General features: G+C 56.0%; 1 protein-coding gene across 1 annotated transcript in view; it reads left to right on the top strand.

The window, feature by feature from the left end:
- CHCHD6 (coiled-coil-helix-coiled-coil-helix domain containing 6) overlaps positions 1-12,553 on the top strand; it is a 125,241-nt gene that overhangs the window by 70,336 nt on the left and 42,352 nt on the right. Inside the window, exon 5 of the mRNA XM_030850745.2 lies at positions 10,348-10,431. Coding sequence (XP_030706605.1) covers positions 10,348-10,431 — 84 coding nt within the window. The remainder of the gene's footprint in view (positions 1-10,347; positions 10,432-12,553) is intronic.

Here is a 12,553-nt window from a genome sequence, read left to right on the forward strand (position 1 = left end):
GTGAGCAGAGCCACCGCAGGCCTGTGAGAGGATGATGGGCCGGGCGGGGCAGGCCCGCGGAGTGCGGTGCTGGGAGGGTGGGGGGCCCACGTCGTCGCTGTGGGTCGAGCAGCTTACAGACCCAGCGCTCGAGTCACGCTTTCCCGGGCTTAGAGGTTAGTGGGACAGACGAGGCCCAGAGACACAGTCCCCATGGGGGGGCGGGGGTGTGACGGGAGGCTCACGCACACAGGTGTACACGCGTGCACGTGTGTACACGCACCCGCACCCCTTCAGCACTCAGCGGGGCGGAAACCCCGCACTTGCCCCCGGAGCAGGGAGGTTCCCCCTGGGGTCGGGGTGCCCACTGCACACTCTGTGTCTGGGTCTGCCCCCACCTTGGGACAGCTCACCTCTGTCCTTGGCCCCGGTACCGAAACCTTCTGGCTCTTTCCAGAAACTCAGTACCTCTCTTAAGGAGGCCCAGAGCGTGGCTGCACGACCAGAGGCCCTGGGCTCCAGGCCGGCCCTGCCGTCGGCATCCACGCGTGGACAGTGGCAATCATGGCATGAGCTGTTTGTTGGACAGCAAGTAGATAACCTCCCAGGAGATTCTTGAAGGTTTGGCCCTTGTGTAAGGGCCTGAGTTACGCTTCTGATAATGTGAACGTGTAAGTTCAGTTCTGAGGACGAATGGCCAGTGCCTGCATGCTAGGTGCGCTGCCGGAGGGACAGAAGGGGCTTGCGGCTTCCCCCACAAAGCGCGGATGTTAGCGGGGGGTCAGTAGATCGCTTGGCGTAACGATAATTAGAATAACTATAAAATCTATTGTGCTGCCGGAGGGACAGAAGGGGCTTGCGGCTTCCCCCACAAAGCGCGGATGTTTGCGGGGGTCAGTAGATCGCTTGGCGTAACGATAATTAGAATAACTATAAAATCTATTTAAGCACCCCGGGAGCACAGATGGGAGAAGCCGTCACGTTTGGATGCCGAGGGAAGAGAAGATACGACAGTCAGATCTTGCCTGCAGCCACAGAAACCAGCCCCGCTGTTGTGAGCAGGGAGGGAGGCTGGGGGCCCGGATTCAGGGGACGGTGACTGTCGGGGCCCAATCCAGTGCCCGCCCTGACGAGTCATCCCCAGCACACCTGCCCCATGTAGAAGTAGGACAGCACACCCCTGCCCACACACCCCACGGCGGGAGTTTACGGGGGGCTGGAGAGTCCAAGAAGAAAGAGCACGTGGGCAGGGCCTGGAGAATCGGCCAGGCTGGCAGGCAGGACGCAGAAAGAGGCGTTCTGGCACAGAACGGTAGGGCAAGAGCAGAGCCGTGGAAAGCCTGGCGCCCGTGAAGGGGGCACGCTTGCAGGTGGTCGAGTCGAGGTCACAGAAGAGTGGTCCTTCAGTGCCGCCTCCCCGTCGTCCACGACGTGGCCAGGCAGAGGCTGTGGGCGGGGCTGCAGGGTCTGAGCAGACTTCGGGTTGGCCCTGAACCATCGTGTGTCTCGAAGGCCATCAGGGTGGCCGCCGCCGCCCCCCGTAGCCTGGCCTCTGGGCTGTGCCACGGAGGCCCCACGCCAGCGCTGGGGCGGCTCTTCCAAGTTCTCGCGTCCTTGTGGTCTCAGCCCAGGTCGTGGGAGCCAGCGGGGCTGGTGGGACAGTGCTGCACGGAGCCCGGATCCCTCTGGCGGGTTAGAAGCTTGGCCCACCTGCCTGCTGACAGCCACGTGCTCAGGGTGTGACCAGGCCCCTGGCCACCCGTTCCTGGTGAGGCAGGGGCTGCTCCCCCCGACCCGTTCACCTCTGAGAACGTCTCCAGTTCACATCAGGCCAGGAGGATGCTCTGGACACCTTGGCACGGGGGGCCGGCTCTGCCCGGTGCACGCGGCGCCTCTGCCCGGGGCCTGGTTCTGTGCGAGAGCCATGGCCCAGGCACCATTGTGTTGAAGCCGTGTCTCTGAGCTCTGATACCTGCAGCCGTGTGGAGCGGCGAATGCGGCCCCCTCCCCCCGCCAATCTTTTCAGCCTGCAGATCTGAGCGCAGGCACTCCTCTGCCCAACCGGCTTATTTCACGCGGCGTGTTGTTACCCTGCGCTGAAAGACAGCCCCTGCCTCGCTCCCAGGCGGGGTTTATTCTCCATCATTACTTTCTAAAAGGTGTTCGGCTAGAAGATTGCCTATTATTTCCTCTGTGAGCCTCTCCTCACTGCCCTTGTGTGGCGACAGCTGACACAGCCGCAGGGGATGCTCTGTGCGCCTGCCCGCGAGTCACCATGCGCGACAAGAGGGAATCAGGGCGTCTTCCTGGGCAGCAGCCTTCCGGTTCGGCTTTTATGAACTGGGTTTAAAAAATAAATGTCAGATCGTACAGGTCTCCTGCTTAGTGCTCTTGGGTGCCCCCTTCCTTTCAGCACAGCTGACCTCTCTCCTCTCCCCGGGCCCGAGCGCAGCAGCCTGTTCCCCCGGGAAGCCTTCGCGTTTGTGTCGCCTCCTCAGAGGCCTGAGTGGTCACCACCCCCCTCTCTGGCTGCCCCTGTCCTCACAGCCCTTCCCCACGTCCGTCCGGCATCCTAGCCGCTCATCAGCATGTCCTCGGCCTGCCATCCCCCTGGTGTGTCCCTCGCTCCGGGAGGGCTCCGGACACACGAGCCGCCGGGACGCTGTGGTGGCTGGTAGTCTGAACAGGCAGAGACTGGGAAGCAGCGGAGCCTTGGTGTGGCGAGAAGCAAGGCCAGAGAGGGTCGTGCAGTGCCGGGGAGGGGAGGGCACCTGCAGACCGGCCCAGCACTTGGCTCTGGGAAGGAGGACGCACGGCCCCGGGCAGAACTGCTGTCCACGCTGGGTTCATGACCTGTTTTCCAGTTTCTCGTAGGGAAGTCCAGATGTTTTTCTGTAAAAATCCCAGTTTGGTAAACGCTGGTGACCAATTCAATTGAAAACCAAACCAAACCAACACCACCCAGTAGACCAGAGGAGGACCAGGCAGTTCATGGCCATGAGCGGGCCTCTCCTTCCTTCCCTCCCTCCCTCCCATCTTTCATCCTCTCAGCAGTGACCCTCGCTGACTTCACAGCTTCAGTCCCGTCCTCCGTGCCGCGTGGAGAGGTCAGGACTGTGACCCAGTGGCCCCCGCTGGGTGGCCTTCCCGGAGGAGGCTGGGCAGTCCCGGGCTTTCCCCAGCAGGAGCCCCACGTGGCCTGTCGCTCTGCCCCGCCCCCTAGGCAGCCCCCGTAAGCGGAGTCGTGCACGTGGTTACATTTAGTTTTCTGACCTTTCCCCTCCCAGGCCGGAGCCCTTCTAGAAACCTCGGGGATGGGAGCACCTTCCAGGACGGTTTGCGTGGAGACCCACACGTGCTGGGACTCTGTCCCTCTGGGGACAGCTAAAGTCTTTGACTTCAGCATCTCAGCTCTGCGTGACCTCACTGTGTGGCTCTGGGTGACTGCATCACTCTGTGCCTCGGTTTTCTTGCCTTTTAAGTGGGTTTAATGGTTCCCTCCTCACCGGATGGTTGGGTGAGTTGAAGGGGCACTTGAGTCATTGTTTATAAACCGTTGCTACGTGGTCACTGCTGTTCTTACTGACTCGGCCCTGTCGTTCAGGAGTCGTCTCTGATCGCTGTTTCTGTTACAATCGAGGTGGTACCTTCCGCCCAGCACCTGGGTGCTGCTGCGGGGAAGCGAGGGTGCAGAGCGCGGGGCCGATGGACCAGACGCGGTGGACGCGCAGGGACGCGGCGGCCTCGCCTTTTCCTGGTCATGTTCTCGTCTTACTCTGCTGCCTTGGAACCCACCTGCCCTGTGAGCCCTCCCTGTTTAGTTGTTCTGTCAGTATCTTGAGAGACGTTAAATTCTCTGACTATGTTCGTGGATCTATTTATGTTCTTCTCTAATCTGTCCAATTTGTTCTGTGTATTTGGGATTTTTGTTACCAGGCGCATACACGTTTATGATTGTTATCTCTTCTTGACTAACTGTCTCTTCTATGATTGTGAACTGCCCTTCTTTATATCTGGTAATATTTTTTTGTCTTGAATTCTCCTTTATCTGATATTAATATAGCTATACCAGCTTTCTCATACAGCAAGTGCACTGCATACAAATGAGTTCTGTTCCGAGAGCACATTCCTAAGTCCAACTTGTTCATAAGTCCAACAAAGTTAGCCTTAGTTAGTTAGGTACCCAACTAACACAGTCGGCTACATAATAATGTACTGTAATAGGTTTATAATACTTTTCACACAAATAATACATAAAAAAACACAAAAAGTAAAGCAAACATTTTTAATCTTGCAGTACCTTGAAAAGTACAGCAGTGCGGTACGACAGGTGGCACACAGGGGCTGGCATCAAGTGAACAGGCAAGAAAAGTTACTGACTGGAGGAGGGAGAGGAGGTGGAAGATGGTAGAGCTGAAGGATTGCTGGCAATAGGAGACGGAGGGCAAGCTGCCATTTCACTCACGCCTGACGTTGATGGAACGCACGTTCGCATCTTTGAAAGTTCGCAACTTGAAGGATCATGTGTAGGGGACTTACTGTGCTTGGTGTGCACGATACACCTTTTCCCATTTTTTAAAACCTGTTTGTATTATTTTTTATCAATAACATATAGGTGGGGTTTTGCCTTTGCATTGGTGTGTATGGTAAGCAGAATAACGGCCCCCCAGAGACGTCCACCTCCCAACCCCCAGGACCTGTGAATGTACTCTCTTGCATGGTAAACAGGGCTCTTCAGATGTCACTAAGTTAAGAATATGTGGTGGGGAGACTATCCTGTATTATCCAGGGATGGCCTGTGTGATCTCAAGTGTCAGGGAGATTAGGAGAAAGGGAAATCAGGGAACGACCAGGGCAAGAAGGAGACAGGAGGGTCAGAGAAGGAGACGTGATGACAGTAGCAGAGGTCAGGGCGACGTGGGGCCGTGAGCCGAGAAATGCAGGCGACCCCTAGACGCTGGGAAGGGCGAGGAAACGGGTTCTTCTCCAGAGCTTCCAGAAGGACACAGCCCTGCTGACCCCACGCCTGTAGCCAAAGAAGACCCATTCGAGACTTCCGATCTCTAGAACTGTAAGAGAATAAACGTGTAGTATTTTAAGCCGCTACGTTTCTGGTAAGTTCTCACAACAGCAAGAGGGAACGAATACGGGGTAAGTCTGTTCCTATTCAATGTCATTGTTGGTGTGAGCGCGTTTAAATTGACCGTCTGTTATTTGTTTGTTCCGTCTGTTCTTTGTTCCTCTGTTGCTGCTTTCTTGTAGATGTTTTTTGAGGGAGAGGGTGGAGACGAATCAGTACATTTTAGCATTTCGTTTTATCTCCTCTACTGACGCTTTACTTGTGCTTTCTTTGGTTACATTTTTAGTAGTTATTCTGGAAATTACTTTTCAAAACATCTGTGCTCAAGAAGGATTCTGTTACTTCAGGAATTATTTAGGAACTTCACAAAAGCACCCTGCTTGGGACTTTTCCGAGCTTCTCAGATCTATTTGCGGTCTTTAATTAATTTTGGAATATTCTTGGCCTTTATCTCTTCCCTTTTTTTGCCCCATCTTTCTCTTTTCCTACTAGGACTTCAGTTAAAGGTATGCTCTGTCGTTTAATATTGTCCTGTAGGTCTTGGGGGCCCTGTTTCATTCTATTTTTCATGCGTCGTCTGCTTGGGTTTCAATGTGAGTAATCTCTAATCATTTGTTTCCAGGTGCATCGCCTCTTTCCTCTGCTCTGTCCTGTTTGCTAAGGAGCCCACGATTCCTTGCGTCTTTGTTTGGTTCTGTTCTAGTTCGGGTGGTGTCAGTGAAGGTGGAGGAGGGGCCTCTGAAGACCCTCTCTTCCATAAAAGCCATGAAAACGGACAGAGCCTATTTTTTCAGAACTGAAAGTTAACCAAAGACTGTGGCCATCCAGGGGCATTTGTTCAGGAAAAATGGGTGAATCTCAGTAAGGAGCGTGAGGTTTGTGGCATTTCAAATTGTCCTTATTCCCGTCCTCCTTTCCCCAACCTAAGCAGTAACCTTGAAAGCCAGCAGACACAATCTTGGTAAAACCCAGCAGCCTGGCAACCAGTGCACGGGGTGGAAAAGGATTGGAGTCCTTCAAAGCCCTGTTCCCAGAGGTCGTCCTTCTTCTTCCTGTCTAGGGGTTCCCTGGAGGACCCCACTCGCAAGGCTGACTTCATTTCACATGACTCGTGACTCAGGGATGCCCTGGGGTCGTTTGCCGTAAACCATCGGAGGCCATTGTTGAACGCGTGGGACAGTTGGGTGCAGACAGTGGGGTGACCCAAGCGCTAGGCAAGCAGAGCTACAGAAAAGAGGAATGTGGGAGGCTTTGAAAACTCCGGCGCTTTGCTGGGAAGCTGGAGGCCACATTCTGGCTAGGGCTGTGCACGGGGAGATCTCCGGACACCCACACTGAGACGCGTCGCAGCCAGACTGTCAGAGGCCACAGTCAAAGAGAGAATCTTGAAACCAGCAGGAGAAGCCACTCATCACATGCGAGGGACTCTCTGTGAGACTAGCGGCTGGCGTCTCCTCAGGAGTAATGTAGGAAGTCTCCACGACTTCCCATGCGGTGCCCACCCTTTCCTGCTAGAGTCTCCGCCGTGTTAACCCTGGTGACTTTGAAGTCCCTCTGGGCTAACTCCGGGCCTTTGTGCATCTGGCTCTATTGAGTATTTCCTCTCTATGGTACATCTTTATTTTCTTGTGTGTGTGTGTGTGTTTAAATGGTTGATTGAATGCTGAACCTTTTGGGTAAACAAAACAGAACAATGGGCACTGCAGTATATATTTGTGCCAGGGAGGGTTTTCCTTTGTTCTGTGAGACCCTTAGTGTGGGGACTGGGTCCCCTGTGAGTGGCATACAGTTGGATTTCCTTTTTCTTCCTTTTACCCAAAGTGTTAATCTTTTTCCTTTAAGGCTGAGGTTATTTGGTTTGTGGGCTATATTCATTATCTGTCGCTAAATAACAAGTTACACATCTAGTGGTTTAAAGCAGTAACCACGTATGACCTCACGGTGTCCGCGGACACCTCACGCTGGACACCTCACGGGTCCTTGGGGCTGGGACTGGGCTTGGCTGGGCCTCTGCCCCTGGCTTCTCATGGCTGCGGTCCCGTCCCACGGCCCTCGGGCCATTGGGCTCCGTGCCACAGGGGCATCTCCGGAGGGCAGCCCACAACACCAGGGAAGCTGGCTCCGTGGGTGTGGACAAGCGGGTGGGCGCCAGACCGAAAGCACGACCTTTGCCCCTGGAACTGCCCCCTCTCGCTCCAGTCATAGCTGCTCATCAGGATCTGGGTGTCACTCCAGGGCCCGAGCCCGGGGACGTGGGATCCCAGGGGACCATCTCAAAAGCTGTGATCCCTGATTACTTATACTGATTCCCGCAACCTTGCCTGGTCTTTTCTGTTCCGTCCTCTCCTCCCCTCATTCTCCTCCGCCCCCGCCTCCTCCGCTCGGGCCTCCCCCTCCTCCCCCTGCCGTCCCTGTGCGTCCCCGTCCCCCGAGCAGCCACAAGGCAGTTGGACTCCGGCCCGTGCTCTGCCCTCGAGTTTTCTGGCTCCTCTGTTACTGTGCGTCCTTGTCCCCGTTGCAGGGCCAAATCTCTCTACTGCGTCCCCATTTCCTAATTTCCCCCTAACTGCCCTCAGCTTGGGGCTTGTCTCATGCATTTGATTCCTTGTTCCTTGAAGAAATTGACATTTATAATATTTACCTACTTGGGGGCTTGCCTGTTTCAGGTTCATTGCTTCTTTTTAAATCAGAAGTTCATTTATCTTTTTGAGCACCTTAAACTTACATGTTTAAAATCCTTTATCAATTGGAAATTTGAACACTGGCTGAATATTCGATGGTGTTAAGGAATTCATTTTTTTTGGTATGCAATGCTACTGGTTCTGATTAGGAAAATAAAAGTCTCTATCTTTTAGAGAAATATATTGAAGTACGTGCAGATGAAATGACCTGCTGTAAGGAATCTGGGGGGAGGGAGGGGTGGGCGCTGTAGGTGAAACAGAATTCCCGTTAATCATTTTTTAATATTTCCTTTTTTTTAAAGTTAATTAATTAATTAACTTTATTTTTGGCTAGATCGGGTCTTAGTTGCGGTGTTGCAGGATCTTCGTTGTGGCATGTGGGATCTTTTCACTGTGGTGCGTGGACTTCTCTCTCTAGTTGTGGTGCACAGGCTCAGTAGTTGCAGCGTGCAGGCTTAGTTGCCCTGTGGCACGTGGGACCTTAGTTCCCCAACCAGGGATCGAACCCATGTCCCCTGCACTAGAAGGCGGATTCTTAACTGCTGGACCACTAGGGAAGTCCCTAGTTTATCATTTTGAAGCTTAGTGATGGCTATCTGGGTTTTCTTAAATTTTATTATAGATTTATATTTATTTTACATTATTTAATATATATTTTAATATTATAATATCCATGTTTATTTAGTATTATTTTAGTACAGTAATACAATTTTGCATAATAAAGTTGTAAAAAGCCGTGTCATAACGTCCCATCGTGTGAATTTTGTCTGGAGCGAATTCGCATCAGCTGCTGGTTTGACGGGCAGCCTTTCTAAGCTTACGCTTCCTCGCCGTATTTGGTTTGCAGGCTTGTTTTGAGCACAAGTTTTGGTTTTGGTCTTGTTGGCTTCGTTTCTCTCCTATTTCCTTGTCTGCCTGCCGAGCATTTTCGTGGCAGCCTACAGCTGCCCCAAGGGCCAGCCAGTCCCCGCGCCACCCAGCTGTGGCCTGGGGTTCACGGCGCTGGAGCTGTGGCCTCTGGGCTGAACCCAGCTCCCGGCAGATTGAGAACCACGGCCCGACATGGGGTCCTCAGGATTCTCAGGTTGGCTTCTTATCCTGGGGGAGCCCTGGGCTCCGGGGGCGAAGCTGGCCCCACGCCCGCCTCTGCCCAAGGCTGTGGCTTTGGCCTCACCTGCCTCTGTGCCCGTCTGTTCTGTTGGACGTTTGCATCTTGTTATCTGCCTTGTGTTTGGAGCAGGGCAGGTGCATCGAGCGTGCTCATCTGACAGTTCCCTTCACTTCCCCCTTCAAAGACTGTGACCCGAGAGCGGGCATGCATAATGGTGACATTTTACCTTTGTGTTGGAGACAGTGTGCTTTATGCAGTGTTTTTCCCCAGAAGGCCGACTGGGAAATGTCTTAGGGAGAACGACGGTCGCTACCCTGCAAGCTGTCCGCCTGTGGTTCCCCAGCCCGTGTCCATCTGCAGTTGTCCTATTTTTCTGTCTCTTCTGCTGGGATCTAAGCTCCATGAGGACAGGAGCTCCCCCTCACCCCCAGTGCCCCAGCCCCCTTACAGGCGTGTGTGTCACGTGGCAACACCCGCTAACGTCTGGCTCTGACCTGAGGGCCACCTGCCTGCCATGCGCCAGGCAAGGGCCGGACGGTGGCCGCTCTGCAGAGTGGGCACCTCCGTCCGCCAAACCTGCGGCACCGGCACGGCCTCTGGTCCAGGCGCCAACACCGGGCGTTTGCGTTGCACGCACTTTCTACAGCTCCTGCGCCAGGCCAGCCCTCCTTTTTCTCAGGCAGAGGCAGGCCAGGGGCCCTGACTCAGGGAGGTTCCAAGGGCTCCGGGGACATGGGCCTCCCCGTCAGGAGGACGTGAATTCCTGCTTCGTCTGATGCAGCATCATTGTGCGTGGGCCTACCGTGACCCTGGCCTTGCCGTTGGGGTTTCCTTTGACCCGTGCACAGCCCGTGGGGGGAGTCATTCCGGGTTTATGTGTCACACATGCGTGGGCTGGCGCTTGGGGTCAGGGACTTGTTGAAGGACCCCCGGCTGGTTGAGGGTGGGGAGGGGGCTGGCCCGGGTAGCCTGCTGTGACCTTGTGGGGGTCCTCGGCCGTGTGCTCCCGTCAGGAGGCCGGGGGGCAGCTGTCCCGCGAGGCCTAGGATTCTGGGTTCCAAGGCTGCTCACCTTTCAGCTCCCTGGCCCTTGGAGACAGGTGGTCTGCTCAGCAGAAGGAGGACATCTGGGCGTGCCTGCCGCTCAGAGCTCAGGGAGTGAGTCGGCGGCGCGTGTGCTATGGGGACGGCGCAGTGCTTCTGGCCTGTGCGCCTTGAGGCTGCACGGCTTCCGTCCAGGCCCTTCTCTGCCCAGGCTCCACCCCAGCTCTGCTCGTGGCTTTGAGCTTCGGGGCCGTCACCTAAGCCGCCCTGTTTCTGCGTTGTGATGGGGCCCTAGTCATCCTGCCTGCCTTTGGAGACCGTGGGGCGTGTGTGCACACGCTTGCCCTGGTCAGTGCTGCAGGGTTCCCCCTTAACGTCGGTAGCGACGTGGCACTGCGTGGGCTTCCCATTCGTAGGTCGCCAACGGCTGACTGGACTCTGCTCTCCTTGCAGGCCAGGGAGCTGGAGAGCCGAGAGGCGGAGCTGAGACGCCGCGACGCCTTATACAAGGAGCAGCTCGGGCGCCTGGAGAAGCAGGTGAGCGGTCCGGCGGGAGGGCGGCCGGGCCCCGAGCTCCGGGCGGGCTCAGGAAACTGACCCCGAGTGCTGGGAAGAGGTAGTGATAGTGCGACCGTCGCAGTACCAATACACGAGCGCCGTTACTGATTTTCTCCTGGGGGTCAAGGATCAGGGGGCCCGTCTCAACTTTTCTGAAGATGAGCCTTTGAAACGAACGAGTTTCAGAGGCACATCATCTGCCCTTTTTCAAATCTGCAACAACGAAAATTCATTTGGTGACTTTGTAACTTGCTTCCTGTTTGGGGGGCTTAGTTTGTTGATCACGAAGGAGTTTTCAAAGAGACCCTGAAAACGTGGGAGGCGATGGTTGGCAGGTTAACACTGGCTCTCCCTATGCCTGAGACCGTGGCCAAGCCACCGAGTGCCTGCTGTCCCCGCGGGTCCTGGAGTCCCTTGTCTCGGTTTGGAGCTTTGAGGTTGGGGGTGTCTTGCAGGCTTGATGGCAGCCTGCCGTGGGGACAGAAGGGGGTCACCCGTTGGTGTCTGGGGGACGCCAGGCGTGTGAGGCGTGCAGCCCGGAGGGTGACTCTCCTCTGGTTCTCTGCCTTACGGCCCGTGCTCTGCTTCTTTCCCACCGCCCTCCCGCTCGTCCTGGGTCAGGTCCAGACTCCTCACATAGGCAGATGGGCCCCTTCTTTTAAGTGAGGTTTGCCTGCGTGCTTGTGAGTGTTACTGAAAGCTTCCAGAAGAGGTGTGCAGAGGCTTAAACGCTAGCATTTTGCAAAACAGGAGCTGGGTCCCTGGAGGGAGGTGGGGCGGAGGGGGAGAGAGGCTGGGCCGGCCCAGTGGGCCTTCTCCGGGGACAGATCTGCTCCTGTAATTGCTGGGACCACGGAGAATCTTCTCCAGCTGCCGTTGCTATTGTATTTTTATATAAATTCTGCCTCCGTTTTTGAATGCTCAGACTTTGACATTTTCAGCTTCTGCACCTTCCAATCATCAAGCTCCTTTTTCTTTTCTTTTCTTTTTTTTTTTTTGGTTTCCTTTTACGCTTGGAAATTGATGGTGGAAAGCTGTTCGGGGCAGACTTGGAACAGCGGCTGGATCATCCTCGACCCCTCAGCAGCTGGGAGCCAGTCGGGGTGGGGAAGGTCGGGGTGGGAGGCGCAGAGGCCCGTTGCCCGGAGGACGCCGTCTGGACCCAGCCGTGTGATCGGCGTCGACGGGCAGGAGAGCCCGCGGAGTCCAGACCCGTGTTCAGGGGCGGGGACTTCGTGACCCTTCTGTGCCCGTGACGGTTATTCCTGAGTGAGGGGAGCATTTTTGATTGGGCGCCTGTGCCTCGTGATCTTTCTGAGCAGTTGTTCCCGGTGCCCAGGTCGCCAGGCTGGAGCGAGGAGGGTTTGCCTTTTCCCGCGGAGAGAGGTGAGCTGCCGCGTTCACAGCGGCCTTGCCAGGGTCTTGGCCCGGGAAGCAAAGCTGGCGTGATGTCCGTTCAGGCGGCAGGCAGAGGGCGGCGTGCACTGACGGCGGGTGGCTGGACACCAGCTCCGCTGTCCTCTCCGTGCTCTCTCCCCTGCAGGCTGCAGGCTGCGCTCCAGCGGCAGCGGGTGTGTCTGAGGCAGCCTCATCTCCAGGGATGGCCTCTTCTCCAGCCTCGCTGGGCCCGGGGCGAGGCGGGTGGGGCGGGCATCTCTGGGGTCCAGCAGAGCTCAGCCCGGGTTCCGCCTCAGCAGCACAGCAGCCTGGGACTTGGAGCAAGTTGTCTGAATTCCGGAGCCTCCGTTTCCTCGTCTTTGAAATGGGAATTTCAAACCTGAGCTGCCAGCCGTCTGGGGGATGTGTGGTTGTTTGCATAAAGCAGCCCCCGGAGCGCCTGGAGGACCCACCCGGTCATCCCGCGTTAGTTTGGCTGTGTTCAGCGCCGGGCAGTGGTGCTTCCTGCCACACGGAGCCCCCAGTCCAGGGTGGGAGGGGAGGGGACGCTGAGGGCTAGGGCCCCAGACGAGGGACGCCTGAGACCGTCCTGCGACCCATGGGCCTGCCAGCTCCGTCAGTATAGTCTTACTTTTCCAGACTCAGCAGCTGCAAGTGGAGAGGGCACTTTTGGGGTGTAGTTTCAAAGAGTGGGGCAGGGAGA

The sequence above is a fragment of the Globicephala melas genome, chromosome 11 (genome assembly GCF_963455315.2).
Source record: "Globicephala melas chromosome 11, mGloMel1.2, whole genome shotgun sequence".
In the NCBI taxonomy this organism is placed as follows: domain Eukaryota; kingdom Metazoa; phylum Chordata; class Mammalia; order Artiodactyla; family Delphinidae; genus Globicephala; species Globicephala melas.